At 38.3% G+C, this 18,237-nt stretch overlaps 1 protein-coding gene across 1 annotated transcript in view; it reads left to right on the top strand.

Moving 5' to 3' along the window:
• The window catches only part of TBC1D5 (TBC1 domain family member 5), a gene marked incomplete at its 5' end in the record, with an annotated part of 192,604 nt that overhangs the window by 142,341 nt on the left and 32,026 nt on the right, over positions 1 to 18,237 (top strand). The window contains one exon of the mRNA XM_082479097.1: positions 6,441 to 6,604. Coding sequence (XP_082335223.1) covers positions 6,441 to 6,604 — 164 coding nt within the window. The remainder of the gene's footprint in view (positions 1 to 6,440; positions 6,605 to 18,237) is intronic.

The following is an 18,237-nucleotide window of genomic DNA, read 5'->3' as shown; positions in this document are numbered from 1 at the left end:
CTCTTTACTGGAGTGGATTGCATGGGTTGGGGAAACCTTCTAACGCTGTTGTTTGTCCGCAGGCGAGGCGGGCGCGGGCGGCGATGGGGGGCTGCCGGGCCCTGGGCAGCATCCCCCAGCCATCCCAGGTACGGCCACCGCCGGCCGGGCTGTGCCTTCAGCTTCACCCGACGGCTCCACGGCCACCACCACCACCCCCCCGTGGGGTTTTTCCGTGCGTGGCATCTCCATTCACTGCCATTGTCCATCCACCGAGTGGCACTGTTGTGTAGAGAAATAAAAAAAGCAGCTTCACTTCGTCACTCCCTGAGTGTGCTGTGTGTTTGCCCTTCAGTTACCTCTGCTGCACACCAGCATGCGTCTTCGTTAAAAACGTGTATTTGCCTTGTACTTTGTTGTCCATGTCACACTTTGTCACGTGGGGGGATTTGACCGTCAGTGTCTCTTTTAGCTGTGTTACTTCCCTGTTGTTATATTTGAGGCAGGTAATTACTCTGAGGGCGGTGAGGCACTGGACCAGGTTGCCCAGAGAAGTTGTGGATGCCCCATCCCTGGAAGCGTTCAAGGCCAGGTTGGATGGGGCTTTGAGCAACCTGGTCTAGTGGGAGGTGTCCCTGCTCATGGCAGGGGCTTGGAACTACGTGATCTTTAAGGTCCCTTCCAACCCAAACTATTCTATGATGCTATGATTTTGAGCTGAACATCTACTTTAACGCACTTGACTAAAGAGGAGCTTACCTGCCTCGGCCTGAAATAATAAGCATAGAGATTTGTGTGACGAGACGGTTTGAATAAATTTTAAAAGTGCTGGAAGCCTTTGTTCCAGTTGCAGTGTAGAAGAAAAAGGGAAACTAATTTATCTGAAGTTTAAAAGTTTTATAAAACTCATATCATTCTTTTTGCAAATTTTAATACTCTACATCCTGACTATGGCAATACAGAGTAATAGATGAGCAGATCTGAATGGGTTTGAATTATAGATCGTGCCTTACTTCTGTTCTTCTTGGTATCTTTGTCCTTGCTCTCCTTATAACTATGAAAGCTATTCTTTTCCTCTGTAGGAGTGAGCCATCATTTTTGTATGCCTTTTGTGCATGTCTTCTCTGACTTTTCCTATATTTTAGTAGAGGCCTCCAAAGTTCATTATTACCTCCCCTATAACTTAACTCAAAGTTAGTCAGACCTGCAGCTTGCTTTTCTTTCGCCATAATTTTTCTCCACTCCTCTCGTCATCATCTTTTACTTAATTATAAATCCCTGTTATAGATGGCATTACCTTTAAACTTTCCTCCGTCTGTTCAAGACGTGTCATGTCTCCACCCTCTGCCCTGCCAGCAGTACCAACAGTTTGGGCCCTTCTCCCGCTGCCGCATCTGTGTATTTTCCAAATGGTTTTGAAGGAGAGCATTTTTAACCCTGGGGTCAGCCCCAGCATTGTTAGCGACAGGCAAGTGGTGAGCCAGTTAGAAGCCAGCACAGGGAGGTAACGCTGCTCCTTTGCGCCTCAGAAGGGGATGCATTTTTAGCGCATGAAATCCTGTGCGTCGTTACTGTGAGCTATTTATGCATTTTAGTGTGCACATATATATTTTTGAGACATCCTACACAGTAATGTGTTCTGACTACTGCTTACGTCAGGGATGCTTAGCTATTTGTTCTGTGTGCCTCATAAGCATTTATTTGATTTCCATGCTTGTGGTTTCTTCAGCCTGTTTCATATAGGCTTTAGGACTTTCTGGTATATGCTTAGATAGTCAGAGATTAGATTTCCCTAATCTTCTTTTAAGGAGGCATAATGTATTTATCTGAGATTGACAGAATGAGCAGAGGAAAATGAAAGTTTTTATTCAGTGATGTTCTCAGGTTGCCGATTAAGCTGCTAAAGAAGGAGATGAGTTTCCTTAGTTACTAACTGTAGTTTATTGTATCACTTTAAAATTTTGATTGTACGTAGAGGGTACATGGTTTGTTGGGGGGTTTTTTTGCTTTTTTTTCTGAGGAATTAGAAAATTAGAAACTCTCTTGAATTACCTATTTGTAGAGCTATTGAGTGAGGAGAACATGCCACACTGCTTATTGAGAAAAATGCAGTATCAGTGAGACACACGATAGGGAAGATACAAATGGCATTTTGTGTAATCCTCCCGAGATCCTGAAATCTCTGCACTGGTGCTATAGTGTTATTTCCAAAGTTACATGAGGGTTGTTAATGCCTCAGGTATCCGTGCACACATAATACTTGAAAAACTTCAAAAGCATCATGGTGACTTCAGTTAACTGTTCTTGCAGCAGCTCCACTAAACTTAGAATCATAGAGTCATAGAGTCATTAGGGGTTGGAAGGGGCCTTTAAAGGTCATCTAGTCCAACCCCTCTGCAATGAGCAGGGACATCTTCAACTAAATGATCGGTTTGCTCAGAGCCTTCTCCAGCCTGACCTTGAATGTTTCCAGGGATGGGGCATCTACCACCTCTCTGGGCAACATGTTCCAGTGTTTCACCACCATCATTGTAAACAATTTTGTCCTTATATATACTCTGAATCCACCCTCTTTTAGCTTGAAACTCTTACCCCTTGTCCTAGCGCAACAGGCCCTGCTAAAGTTCTGTGTTGGGAAGAAGAAATTCTGTGTTGGGAAAATGATAGGTGGCTTTTTTGTTCCATTAGGGAAAACATGTATGACTGGTGTGATTTGTCTTTCAGCTTTCTTATTTACAGCTGTAAAAGTGATGACTCCTCTGGAAATTGGAAAACCCTATTACAATCCAAGAACTCTGTTTTATGACATGCAACACACTGTAGTTATTCATAAGTGCTATTCTTTTTATCTTGCTTAATTCTTAATCACATCACCAAATAATCCATGTCACAGTGCTGCTCACAGGGTTGGAGTCAGAGTAAAAATTCAGTGTTTCCTGATGGTAATTTTCTCACATTGCTTATTTATACAGAAAGATCAGGTGCATCCTAAGCTTTCTTCTTTCCTGGGTGTAAAACATACAGAAATAGTACTTTTATCATTTCTGTTTTACTGTATCTCTGTCTTAATTTCATTACATCTTGTATTGCTTTCATTTTTCATCTTCAGTGTATTTTGTAGTCCGTAAAAACCAGATTAGTTCAAGTTCTTAGTGATAGTTGAGCAAATTCCCTTTTAGGACAGTTGTATGTTCTGTCCACAAAATCCCAGCTGTACGTATTTCTTCTCTTGTTTGGTTATGCAAGTAGTTGCATATTCCATTCCTCTGAACTGTGATCCATCAGTAAGCAAAGCTGTGGCCATAAGGGTAGTTCTCTGTCTTCAATTTCCTATTGTATTTTAGACTTTTTTTCCTCAGAGCTGAAAGACAGAATATAGGAAAGAAAGTCCTTACAAATATTTTTTTACATCGTTTTACCAAGCTGTATTATTTCATGTGCATGGGTTCCTCAACTATAGTTGAAGTGTCCCTCTCTCAATGTTATCTATGAAATTTTACCACAGAATCTGCTTATTTGCAGCTGAGGTGGGTTAAGCACAGGCCGTGCAGTGGAGGAGTATGTGAAAAACATACACTGCTCCGTGTTTAACATTTTGGTTTGGTTTTTAAATCTTGATCCTGTGTGGAAGATATCTTCTTATTATTACTAGGACGGGAAAGAGATCCCGTTTAGTCTGATTTATAGATGATAAAATATTTTGTCATTGTACTTTACTCTGGCCACAAAATAGATTTTTTTTCTGTTTAGCATTTATATCGGCTGCTGTGGCTTAGCTGTGTGAATTTCTCTTATAAATGCTTTATTTGCTAAAATGTGTAATTTAATCTGTTCAAGAACTATTTTTAAGTTTTACCTACTGTAAAACCACACTTCCATTGTAAATTGCCACTATGAAATGCATAAAAAGTCTCCTTCTTACATAAAGGCAACTGTAAGGATAATGGTGTTGCCAAGTGGCATGATTTTATCCTAAAATTAGAAATCTTGTAAAACTTCCTTGTGACGGAATTATTTCTGCTGTTTGCTATGCAGTGTTTTCTCCTTTTCTATTTCTAGAATTATTTACAGAATTGGAGATTCATGTTCCTGTAGTTAATGCATATGCCATTCCTCTATAAAATGTGAAGGCAACAGTTAAGTGCGATCTTACAGCCTCCGTCTCCTGCACTTTAAGGAAGCTGTTCAGATAAAGTGGTAGGTGATAAGTGACTAGAGAAGGGCTGGGAAGAAACAGAAACATGCAGTTGAATGAAGTTGGTGGGAAAGGAAGAATGTGTAAAGGGAAAAGTTGGAACAAGGAAGTCACAGAAGCAGAAAAGGCAATGTGGAGGGGTCTGAAGAAGAGGAGGAGGCAGACAGAGGAAGGTCCACAGGAGTATGAGAAGCTGGACATAAAATGTAGGAGGGTCATGGGAGAGAAGAGCAAAATCGGACGTGGGAGAATGAAGGCGAAGGTGGGAAGCAGTTTATATGCCAGTTTTCTTTCAGAAAACATTAAGAATATTAAACCCAGATCCTTTCTTAGGTTTTGTCCTTTTTTGTCTGTTTTGTCCCATGTGATGTTTTATTCTTTGCTAGTTCAATCTCTTTGCATTTAAGAGTCTTCATGCTAAGAGGACATTTTAAAGATTTATTCCCTTAAGAAAATGTGCATTTCTGGTTTCATGAGGCTGCAGCTGTGCAATATATGCTGCGCAGGTCAAACACCACAGAGAACTTGGCTTGGGCTTTGTCTCCACCCGGAGGTGGCCAAGCATGGCACCACTGACTTCCACACCACTTCGAGGACAGTTCCCATTCTAGATCTTAAATGACTGAATTAAGTTGATGTATCTGTGTGAGTAGGTTTTGCTGGTTGTTTGCTTTCATTTAAAATGGTTTGATCTCAACAAAGCTGGTTTCCTTTTCTATCTAAATCTGATTTTTTTTCTGTGTTTTCTGCAGCCTTTTCTGCCTCTGTTTTCATTCAGTTCTTTTTCTTTTAGTTTTCTTTTATTTCTGTGGAAACCTGTATCACGGGGGAAGACCACAGTGCATGATGAAGGGGAGACTAACCCGTTCCAGAAAAGGAGTTAGTTTTGTATTTTCAGAATTGGCAGTGCAGCCAAAATGACAAAACACTAAATACATTGTAAGGTCTGTGCAAGAATATGTGGCATATCTGGGAGTAAAACTGGCGTAGAGGGTGGGAGCAGCTCAGAGCAAAGAATTATGAACCACTGTCATCTGCGAGGGAGGTGGTTTCGAATTCGATCACAACCTTGCAAAGGAGATGAAGCTGCACCTATGACATCTGAATGATTTCATTTGGGAGGGTCATTCTTGATGCTATAGATGGTAGCATGAAAAGCACACCAAAAACAAAAGAAAGGAAGAAGGGGGAATGTGAACAGACTCATCAGAATAGCTGAAAAAAACAACAAGAAAAGGGAAGAATTCTAGAGCTTTTGTTTTGCGTGCTGTTTTACTTTTTTTCAGAATGGAAAATTCTAGACTGGCATTGGGTCACTCTGGATTGACTTCCTCATACACATAGTAGAAAGGTTTTTTAAAACTAACATCTGTCCTAATGTGACATTTTCTTAATGAAAGATAATGAAAACTGACATATTGGGTTTTTTTTCTTCTGGAGCTAACCGAAATAAAATTTTAAATTAAATGTGTCAAAACACTTTTGGGCCTCAACTGGAAGAAATGCTCCTTATCAAAGACTGCCTAACTGCATACAAGCATCTAACCAGATGTCTTCGCTATGGCACTGGACAACACTAGATTCTTTTGAAAAGCTGCATGGAATGACAATAAGTAACTATTGAGTAGACTTCATCAAAATGTCTGTTAGGTGGAGATGGCCTTAAAATTTGAAGCATAAGAACTTACATTCTTTCCCAAACTTAACTTACTTTTTCCTGTTGTAAGTCAAAATGTTGTCATCTAGACGCTCAATGCCCAAACAATTCTTGGAATCTGATGTTCTGGTTCTTACCTTTCTTTGCCAAGTTTTATAGTTTAGTTCTTGAGAGAAAAAGGATTTACTTCGCAGTGTTGATGACATCAGAATTTTTTTATTACGAGATGGTACTTTTGCTTATTATGCCACACAGGGGAGAGGAGGTCCACAGACTGTGGATATAATAGGGTATATATACTGAGATGGTATTTACATATATATATAATTTAGCATATATATATATATGTACACACTAGATAGTGTGTGTTTGTGTATATATCTATATATGCACTAAGATTTTGTATTTTTCTCTCATACAAAAATTAAGTTCCATCTATGTCAAAATAGTCCTTCAATCTCACGGTGCATGCTGACACACTTCAACATTTCATTCTGTGTTGAGCTGTCTGTGAATCTCAGTGAATGTCAATTAAGACAAGGAAGTATTTACAGGGAAAAGAAACTGCCTCCTGATTAATGCTTTTCTTACTTTATACTTGCTTTACAGGCCAAAGTTCAAAAAACATCAGTTCATCTCCAAGCATAGAGAGCTTGCCTGGAGGACGTGAATTTACCGGATCTCCACCTTTGTCTGCATCAAAAAAGGATTCCTTTTTCAGTACCATCTCCCGCTCCCGCTCCCAAAGCAAAACTATGAGCAGAAAAGAATCGGTGAGTTCTTTAACTTTTTTAGCTACTTTAATGTCACACTGCATTACTTGTTAGAGGCAATCATTTCTCCCATTCATTAAGCACTTGCACTTGGAAATGTTTCCCTAGGCACACATTAATGGCGAAAGCAGAAATAAGCTATTTCAACTGTTTCTGTTGAGTAACATTTCCATTATGGCTTCCATCCCATAATCCTACCTGAAATGAAACTTGTGAAAGCGCCTGTCGCCTCTGAGAAAGAGGAGAGAAGTCCTGTAAATTTAATTTGCTTTGTTAGACTTCTGGTGTAGTCCTGAAGTTAATAAACAGTTCAGTGGGAAGCGCGAATGCTCAGCAGATCCAAACATGTCCATCTGTTGTCCCTGAAATTCCTTAATACATCAGAGGTTTCCAGTGTCTGTAGCATCTGTAGTCTGCAGTCACAGTTCTATTTCTTGCACAGCCCTGACCTTCCATTTGGCCGCAAGAAACTATTATTTAAACAGATTGTTTTTATCCAAGAAAATCGGCTCTTACCATGTGTGTTCCACAGAAATTCTCATCCCATCAAAGATATTTCAGGAACACTGCTTTGGTAAACCTCATATGCCATGGAGCAGGAGGATTCTTCTTTGCTTTATATACACGTTTGCCATTGTCTTTTTGCTGATTAGTCACCAGCTACATAGTAGATGGAAAAAGTTGTATTTTTTCTAAGCGGAAGGCATAGGGGGTTTCTCCATTCCATTTTCACAAATCTATGCTCATATAACTTCCTGTTGATTTCAGTAAATAGAAATTGTAAAAGCAGTATTTCTATATTACAGCATTCTTCAGGAGTTCACAGGTAAACAGTATGCAGAAGTTTAATCAGAACATCTCAGCATTTTTGTCTTTAAGCAGCAGAATCTTTATTAAGTCACATCATGTTTTAAATTTGATATTTAAAATGTTCTAATGAAATGCACAACTTTGTTCAATTTTTGTTCACTGAAAGAGAGGGTTTGATTCTTGTTTCACATGCTTTAATGTTGCCTAAAGAAAAGCTGTGTTTTGTGGTTAGTCAACAAGAAGCTATAATTTTGGTTTGTGTCCATTTAAGACATATTGAATTGAATTTAAAGCAAAAACAACATAGTATCTCTCTGCTTGTCCTCATAAGTTGAAGAAAAATAAATATACCAATATTGAACTTTTCTTTTTATGTGGTTTAACAAGATCTAAATCTAGCTTTCATTTGCAACTGTTGTCCAGGCCAGAACTTGGGGGTTTTGCACTAGTAGAGTTTAAGAATAATTCCTCCGTAGTTCTCTAATTGGAGGCATAAAAGACTTTTCCATTATAATAGTCATACTTAATTAGAACCATTAAGAATTAACATGTTTTTTAGGTAAACAATTTCCAAAATTTCTATCACTTTATTAATGTTTTTTTTCAAGGATTTTGGACAAAGATGTATTCATTGGAACAGATTTGTAGACCTTACGATAATTTTCAGTAGATTGTTAATCGTGATAAACTAAGCAAAGCATAAATTTTCAAAAGAATCCTTTGAACTGTGATATATACTTTATATTGTAGCATTTTATGATTAAATAGCTAGAAAAGGGTTTAAGCTACCAAAATCTATTTCCTTATGTTCAATTTTTGACTGACCTTTATTAGAGAGAAAACGATTTTGTAGCAGCTCCAGGAGGAAAAGGGTTGTTTAAATCTGTTCTCTATTGCTCAAGTTGATGTTTGGGTTTTGTTTTCCTGTAAATTTCATGATACCTGGTTTTCCGTGTACAGAATAAAACCCCAAAGAGCTCATCCTGAGGATCCAAAATAGTTGCATGAGAATACTCCAGTCTCTTAATTGCTTCATTTACAGCTGTTTTCTGGAGGCAAAAGACAACTTGAAAACATCATGGGTCCACATCTTTGTTTTGTTTATAAAACTGAACTGGTCTACATTTTTACATTTGTCTCTAGTAATTATACAGATTATGTTGTTAAGTATTGGATAAATTACCTTTGCTGGAACATGGCTATGCATCAATCACTTTATTAAAAGAACCTTTTAAAATCAGTCATTCTTGGTGTAACAGATGAAAGAGAATCCATTTCCCGTTCATTTTTGTACTTCTAATTAATGCCCTTCCCAAGCAAAGAGGAAACGGTATACATACATAAAAATACGTCCTTCAACATGGAGTTAAAAAAAGTGATTTTCACAGACCAGAGGATATTACTGTGATGTTATTACAGGATGAACAGGAATGTCATCATCACAGGTTGTGGCTGGAGTACTGTCCAGTTCTGGGCTCCCCAGTACAAGACAGACATGAACATACTGGAGAGAGTCCAGCAAAGGGCCACAAAGGTGGTGAAGGGACTGTGGCACCTCTCCTATGAGAAAAGGCTGAGAGAGCTGGGACTGTTCAGCCTGGAGAAGAGAAGTCTCGGGGGGATCTTATCAATTTATATAAATACCTGAAGGGAGGGTGCAAAGAGGACGGAGCCAGGCTCTTTTCAGTGGTGGCCAGTGACAGGACCAGAGGCAATGAGCACAAATGGAAACGCAGGAGGTTCTGTCTGATCATCAGGAAACGCTTTTTCACTGTGACAGTGACTGAGCACTGGCACAGGTTGCCCAAGGAGGTTGTGGAGTCTCCATCCTTGGAGATATTCAAAAGACACGGTCCTGGGCAACCTGCTGTAAGTGGCTCTGCTTGAGCAGAGGGTTGGACAAGACGAACTTCAGAGGTCCCTCCCAATCTCAACCACTCTGTGATTCTGTGACAGGATAAACTGGAATGTGACTTGTCTAAATTCTTTCCTGAAGGTGGTCCAACAAGTTGGACTTTCTATGGGAGAGTTGTGATCAAAATTGATACTTAACTTGATTCATTGCCTCCAGGAATAGGATGTGTCCATTTCTCATATTAAGGACTTCTCGAGGTAGTAACATTTGCGTTATATTTAGTCTTCTAGGTCTTTTTTTCCTCTCAAATGCCAAGATCAATGGAATGACTTTTTTACTGCTGTTGTCAGAAACAGATGTCCCCTGTTTTATTTAGTTAGGGAAGTGAATCAACAGCCTCAGGGATGAATGCACAATATGGGATCATGTTTTGGCAACCCATGGCAGCCTGATGTTTTTCACATTACCATTGAGTGGCACTCAGCTGTATGTTAACGTGAGGCCTACCAAATGTGTTTGAAAGTCTGTTTTGTGTTCAGCAGTGAGATGGATCCCTACTCCTTTATATAGTTTGCGGCTTTCTGACAGGATTAACTTAGGTTGCAGTTTCTGGAGCCATCTTCCCATAAACAAGGACAGGAGCTTTTAATATATAATGCGCTCCAGTGTCTGTTATCTTCTGGCTGGGTCAGTCTTGCTGGAATAAAGTCCTAGAAAATTTCCTCTTATAGCCTGCCTACTGCCCTCTCCTTTACGGCAGAGTTGTGAAATTGAGTGCATTTGTGGTCCGTTTATTTCTCATTGTGTTTCATTTACATCTCCGGCAACTGTTAAGGACAGTCTACCCCTCTTTTTGGCAAATAGCAAAGCTGCTTAGATGTTGGTTCTGGAAAATATGGTTGACTGATCTCAATTTGGCAGAATATTCTGTAAATTACTTTCAGTGGTAGAGATGTGCCAGAGTTGGACAAGATAAACATTTTTAAAACTTTCATTTAAAAAAGCACGGGAGAAAGATTGTTTTGACTGAATATAAAGTTTTGATTTGAAGAAATTCTTGTTTTAATAAGTAAATTTCTCCATAAAAGGTTTCAAGTTAAGAAAAATCAAATTATCCATTTGGAAAATATGTTAGTTTAAAAATTCCCAAGAAGGAAACATTTCTAAGGAAAATCTGGAGCAGTTTATTTTCTTTACTAAAATAATTCACACACATGGTCAATCAGAATCCTCATTTCTTAGCAAAAAGTTCCTGAACAAAAGTGTCATGCATCATGCTGGTTTTGATTGCACAGACTTTTTAATTAAATCAAATTTGACAACATATGCTATTGTCCCCACAAGCAGGTAGAAACAACTGTTACTGTCTGTGATTTACATAGCTAGTCGGACTGATTTGAAGTTAGATATGAGTACCCCTACAGGTTAGGAAATTAATGAATGCCATTATTTTCAATTAAATAGGCATCTGCTCTACTGGTTGAGGAACCTGATTTTAAGCATAGAAGCTTGACAGTTTTGCTCAAGTTGAGTGGTATATAAAAATCAAAGAGGATAAAATAAAGACAAGGCAATACAAAAAAAAAGTCATGCGTGCAAAAATTCCTTCGAAGAAGAGCATGTCTTTTGTGCATGGTACGCATCCTGTAGGCTTCTTCTTATTCTCATATGTCTTTTCCCCGACTATTATTTTTAAAAGATTTTAAGCAAAATATTTGTCCGTCCATATTTAGCAATGCCAAACATTCATTTGGAAATACAAATGCGGTGATGGAATGTCCTTTTTTAGTTAAGCATCATAAAATGTGCCCAGAATAAGTTAGTGGCTGTGTACAACAGCCAATTGCCTGATCAGTATGTTGGATTTGTTAGGCCTAAAGTTAAAGACATGATGATTGTTCTCAGTGCCATTAAGTTTAATGAACTTCGGTGCCTTAACCTTTAAGTGCAGTTAGTACTGTAGGGCATTTGTCTTTCTTATTCTGATATAGTAGGCCAAACCAGACACCTGAAAAATGCAAGTTATTTAGTATTTCAGGGCTTGTCTAATTTAGGGATAGATGAAAAGAATATTAAATTTGAGGTGCTGCCCGGTCGTGCGAACAGAGTTTGTAGAAAAACCTCTGAGATATTTTGGAAGTGTGATTCTTTTCTCGGTTGCCTTCCTCAGGCTCCCACAACATGCTGTGACTCAAATGAAAGAGCTGAAAACAGTGCAAGGAAAAATAAGCTGCCTTTTAGAGCTTTTTATTAGAAATACTTGCAAGTTTCATATAATTTAGTAAAATGACAGCTGTATGCCTGAGTGGCAGCTTTGAATCCTAATGCTCTTTATCTTTTTTGGAGTGATTCATTTCAGGAAAAAGAAACTGTACTGTGATAAAAACAGGAAGTTAATTGCTTAGAAAAAAAAAAGATGAATAAAAACCCAAGTGGCTCTGCAGTGCTTTTTCTGTCATATTATGAGCCATAAACATGTATACAGAACAGCTCTGCGGAGCCATTTGGAAGATTTTAAAAATGTCAGTGTAAACTGTTGTCTTTCTCTGGTACAAGAGATTCAGATACATGCAGCTGAATTATACTTGCCAGTAACTTCTGCCCAGAAGCAAATTAGACTGATATAACTGAAAGAAGGCAGTAAGAACTTTTAAAATTATTGGGCAGCCCTTTAAAACTGTCAGGGAGAATTTAAAAAACACTAAAATAATGAATGAATGAGACTATCAGCAATGTTTACAAAAGGATCAAAGTGGCTTAGGAGCCAAGAAGTGTGATCCTTCACTCCACAGCAATCCCGTTGCCAGCAGCAGGTGCAGGACTTGCTCTGTGCATCCTCTTTCCATACATTAATCATGAAGTTAATGTTTCAGCATCCCAGTGGCAAAGGAAATTGCATCTGAGGAGCTATGTTGGTGGTTTGAGCTGCCCTTTTTTCCTTTTCAGTGGAAAACTCTTCCCTTCATCCTGCTCTTTTAAGATAACACCACAAAATTACTGTCCATTTCCATGAAGAGCTGAGACCTGGACTGAACTCTCAACAAAAACATGCACGTGGATGAGAATCGTCTCTCTAAATCAGGCTATTACTTTAGTTGTGGGGGTTTTTTTGAGCGGAAACGGTTTCTGTGTTTGGGAGATCTTTTTTCCCACTGAAATAAATTGTAGGTATGTTTAATAGCTTGCTTCTTATTTTTGTATGTTTGGTTAAATCAAATCATTCCCTATAAAAACAAAAAAAAACCCTTATGTTTCTGTTCTTTTAACAATGTAGTATAAATGGTGTATATTTGCAGTCTCTGCATAATCACTATACTTAAGCTTTACCCTCCTGAAACTCTGAACAATGTAATCAGAGATTCTAAAAACCCTAAATAATAAGATCCTGCTCTGGTCTGCATCCTCAGTCATGTTAGGAATCATATCAAAGGTCAAATACAGGCCTGAACAGAGAAGGGATTAGTGAAACTTTTTTGCAACTTATGCTTAAAAAATATTTAACTGAGTATGAGTTTAACAAAGGGTGTACTTTGAAAGTCCTTCATAAAGGACTGTGTGTATGTTGAACTGTGTGACTATTAAAATACTTATTCAGGCAGCAAAATTAGGAGGCATAATTACATAAGTACATCACACCTAATCAACTATTTCAATAACATTCAACCAAATACTTCAGTACTATAATATTGAAGCATGGAGCATGAACTTTATTCATTGCAGAGTATCTCTACATTAATCTTTCCATACCCATATCCATGTGCATTCAAGAATACTTACTGCATTGTTTCAGAGAGCTCTAAGATCATGAAACGATGTTTTTTTTTCCTCTGCTTACATTTCTCTTATGTTTGCCGTAGTGGGCTTGTGCGGTCTTAAAGGCCAGCAATGTGTGTACCGGATAGGCAGAAACCCCACCAGATGTGATACTGAAACATAATGGAGGAAAAATCCTCGTATGTGTTTATTTATAGCTATTTACAAAATACTTACAGTTGTACCATCTACATTAATATATCAATTTTATTATTTGTGAAGAAATGCTCCAATATGTTTAAGTCAACATGTCAGCAGCAGCACTGAGAGAAACCTTTTATCACCATTTCTGGTCAAAGAGATAATTACTATTACCCTACAGCTCTTTCTGTTCTTATCTATTCCCTTACCAAGTAAAATACTACCAGTTTTCTCAGTTGTTCAGTGCCTACTGATCCACAATCAGTTATGCAAAATGTTTTGCATTCCATAGATCTTCCAGCTTTTCATGGGTTTTGTATTTAAACTGTCTCTCGGGAGTCCCATAGGGCAGTGCCAACAGGTGGACTTGTGCAGGCAGCAGGTAGAGAAGTTCCACTTGTCTTGTGTCTGCTTGAAAAAGACGTTTCTTTCCATCCCTACTTTATTTGTCTCTAGGCAGGAGCTTCCTCCAGCATTCATGTTTATCATTCTCCGTCTTCCTGCTAAGGAAAGATTATCTGATCATGGGAGTGGGGTATTTTTAAGAGGAAAATACATCCAGGTTAAATGAAAACAAGTCCTGCTCTTGCTCCGGTAGCACAGTTGCTGGTTTCTAGCTCTGCGACAGTGAGGCTGGTGCACCTGGAAGCTGTCCCAGTAATAGGTTCAACAGTGGGAGCTGCTTTGGAAAATATCCAAGTCCATGGTCCTTTGCCACTAACGTCTCCAGGCAAGGTGGGATGTGGCAAAGTAAGCCGATTCCAACAGCGCGACATTGGCAAATTGACTTTGAACTGTTTAAGATGGAAATTCAACAGCAGGACCTGGTGTTTAGAAGCCGTGAGCCAGAGTTTCAGCTATTTTCAGGATTTTAATTGAAATGAAATGGATCTGTCAGCAGGCTAGGGAGAACCTTTGAGGCTCCATCTTTCACTTTCTTCCAAATGTCACTATATGTGAATATTTTTAGCTTTGTCTTAAGAGACAATAAATCAAATAAATAGATAATTATACATCGACACAATGAAAACGATATTTTGCCTCAAAGTCACTGATCTTCTTAGTAGAGTTTATAAACAAATATTGATGATAAATATTTGCTTACCTTGCTGTCCTCATAAAACTAGAGGGCAAGGAAGAGGAACAGAGAGTTATTCCGGTTTGGAAGAAGAGGAGCAATAGCTGACCATGAATTCTTATTTCTTATATTTCAGAAAAGCTACAGATACATAATGCACTAAAATACACATGTGTATATATCTCACCCAGCTTCAAATTTAAAGAGTAAGAAAAACATGATTTTTCTTGCATTTAAAAAGTGTGGGTCTCCTTGAACAGTGCTAACTCTAGAGTGTTAGAAATGTGAATGTTGGAAGAGAGAGTTCCTGCATCATTGGCTATTCTGAATCAGAGTTACAACCCTTTCAGTTTCGTTGGGTTTTGTTCACTGTTTTATGGGGTTGAGGGGACTAATTACACAAAGGCTGAAATTTTTATTTATTCCTTTAATCCTTTACCAATAATCTGTTGGTTCTGTTTACGTGTGCATAGCTTGGGAAAGCATGTGCGATGCCATCCCTTTCTGTGTTGTTACTGAAAGCGCACAGAGGAAGTCAGGATTGTACCAATGCCCAAAAATATGTGCCTTTGCAGGTGAATGCCTTCTAGCATTAGCAAATTTGTCTTGGTCTTATCTGTATCTGTATTATAAAATTCCTTTCATGTTTTTGATACTTGTTTTCAATCAGAGCCCTCCAAACCAAATAATTTATTATTTTTTTTGCAGTGGTGGTACATAACCTGATTTAGCTTGGCTTCTAGGAGTCACAATGGATATTTTGTTGACCTTTCTTTCATCCTTCATTTTATTTTCTTATTTTTCTCAGTCCCATTCCGCCACCCCTTTCAGAGGGTTGTCACAGGCATAAGTTCACTAAAGATTACGCTGTGGTAGTTCTGTTTCAGGTTTTAAAATAGGTAATTATTCTCCAGAATTTACTTCTTGGAGCAGATGAGGATGCATTGTGCCCTGAAATGTTTTATCTTTGACAGCACTGCATTTTGAACCTAGACTTCTAGGATTACTTTTTGCCTAATTCATTTGTGCTTACTCTGACGTCCCCTGCAGTATTTTGAGACGTATGGTACTACCAGAGAGCAAAATTTCTGTGTTGGAAAGCAACAGGTCGAAGTAACGATAAGGCAGAGGAGAGAAGAGAAAAAAAGAAAATTATGCTTCTGTAGGTTTTGTATTCCCCTTATCCTTCTTTAAGGTGGATAACTACACCACCGTTTCCTTTATTAATCTGACAGAGAACCTGCGTGTGCTTTAAGGGTTCTGATCTAGGAAAGCACTGAAATAAGCACGTAACTATCAGCAAGTATGAAGTCCAATTTGCTACTCTGGGCAACTATGCCTACTAGCGCTACACAGTGAAATTAAGAGAGAGTTTCAATAAAAGAAAAAAGGAAAGACAGACGTTCTTACTTAAGCTACCTCATACCGTCCCAGGATTGTAGAAGCAGCCTGAGTTAAAATGGTGTAAAATAAAAACATGGCTCCAGTTTACTGTGTATGGAGTCCAAAGGAAAAAAAAAAAGTTTGTAGGATGTATCTGAAAATACTGCGCTTAAAATGTTTAATGTTGATGAAAGTATATTCAAAATTATACAAAAATTGGCAGTTGTGAAAACGTGAAGAACGCAAAGCACGCGTAAGGTGTATTTGGAAGTACATTAAGCATGGGGATACTTCAGCTGGCACAGGGACACACAAATATTGGCAGGTAATGCTTTAGCACAGGAAATCAGTACATAACCTCTACTTCTGCAGGAATTAATACCCGAAGGCAGTATCTGAACTTCTTTGTTCTCCCAAGGTAATGAATTCGTATCTGAAATAATTCCAATTTGTGCAGCATTTAACAAGTAGCAAAATTCTCAATGTAAAAGTGACAATATATATGCCATCCCTGACTCTGATATGCTTGGTGGATGTGCATCTAATCATTTCTTAGCCCCTTCCACACAGAAGCAGCTTTCTCTAAACATCTGCAAAGCAAGTGCTTTATGAAAACTCTCCTAAAAATTCCACCTTTCCACTGACAGCAGTTTGGTTGCTAACATGCTGAAGCCATGTCTAGAAGACTGACTAATATAGCCATATTGTTTCCATGTCCTCCCCATATGTGTGTCTGCAGCCATCTGTTTTCTCTTGGCTTACACTGTTAAGTCCTTTAGAGAAGCGTGTTTTTTCTTTCTGTTTGTACGGCACCCAGCAGAGCGAGGTCTTGGTCTTGATGAGGGCCCATGAGTGATACAACTGAATAATAGATAGGTCAAATTAGTAAATTAAATAAATCGAAATTATGTTTTGAATTCCACTGTATGTAATTCATTTCTCAAAAATAGTGGTTTACGGTTTAAATGTCAGCATGTGCTGTAGACTATTGTGTGGCTGGCATAGATCATCGAAAAACTATGGGGGTGTCAACCAATGTTCAGCTGTCAGGGGTTCAAGATTAAAAGGTTAAATCTTGTATTTAATTGATAGATTAAAAGATGAAAACTAAATGAATTTTCACAAAATGGAAACGGTAACCACTGCTTTTTACTCCAGGGAAATTTGGATAAAATTAAATGAGAAGGCAATTTATGCCATGTGTCTGAACCTTGTTTGACATGTAATATGCCACCAATATCCAAAAGGTATACTCTACGTCTATATTTTATGAATAAGCACTTAAGTACTGGCAAGAGCCTTAGCAAGTCCCTGGTTTCAGGATTTCCCTGCATCAATCTAATTTTTTCCATTATTTTCCTCTAAATGTTTTGATACCTCATCAGAATTATTTTCTAATTTACCCTGCCAATTTGCCAAGAGCTCAGGGGATGTTTTCTTAGTGCTCTTACTGTGAATACTGACAGAATTGAAAGTGTGACTGGGCAAATTAATATAGGAAAAGTCCAAGGGCTATTAACTAAAAAAAAAAAAAAAAACAAAACAAAACACCTCTAGTTAAAGAAATCCCTGATCTGCAAATCTCTATAGCCTGGGAGAGTATTCTGGGCAATACCATTACATGCTCATATCATGACATACTTTTTTCCTTACGCTTTACCCAACCCATCATTGACCAGCATCAGACATGATACCAGGAAGACTAGGCTGTTCCTCCAACACAGTTCTGCCACTTTTTGTGTTATGGTTTTAATTGCAGCATTGTTGCTTAAGCAACGTATATACCTTTAAATACTCTTCTCTTTGAAGGCAGTTTCTTTTCTGCTGCACTTAACGTTTGATGGTGCTGCCAAGTTAATTCATATTCAGAAGGATTCAGCTTTAAGATGAATGGAGTTTTGCTGTTCTGAGTGTTCATGAATGAAGTGCTTGGACACATACTGTTGTAAGCCTTTGGCAACAGTTTACTCTTCCTTGAATTTCTACGTGAGTAGAACGGACAAAAATACATTTTTTTTTCTTTCATTTCCTGAACAGTAACACTGAAAACTAAATGTTAGTATGAAAGAAAGACATTACAGTCCTGACTTTGTGCATTCGTATTCCCTATTTTCCAGCCCTTATACTTCTGTGTTAAGCTACATGTCGTGTATTTGGGAGAAAACTTGCTTAAACTGATAAAAACAAAGTTGAGAAAGAGTAGCTTCTGCCAAAACAATATTTCCTGGCTTGTGTAGGATGCTAAATTCCAGTGCCCTTACCCATGTCCGCAAACCTTACTGCAGCTTGTAAAGTGATGAGCTATAAAAGGATAGGATTACAATGTCAAAACTGTAAAGCTTTCTGTAATCTGTTCTTGAAGGTGCTGACCACTTTCAGTTAGTCACAGCTGTTTTTCTGAAACAGTAAAGTTTGATGAAAACCAGGGTATGGTAGAGGCATTGCTGATCTCATTATGAGCTCAGGAGAGAAGGAAGGATATAAAAAATTTATTTCCATAGCTGTCTTTGTAAAGGTGAGAAGACAGATGAAAGGAAAGGCAAGAGCAAGCTT

The sequence above is a fragment of the Vanellus vanellus genome (assembly GCF_965231255.1).
Source record: "Vanellus vanellus genome assembly, chromosome: 2".
Lineage (NCBI taxonomy): Eukaryota > Metazoa > Chordata > Aves > Charadriiformes > Charadriidae > Vanellus > Vanellus vanellus.
Note: the sequence above shows the minus strand (reverse complement) of the source record. Positions and strands in the feature narration are given on the sequence as shown.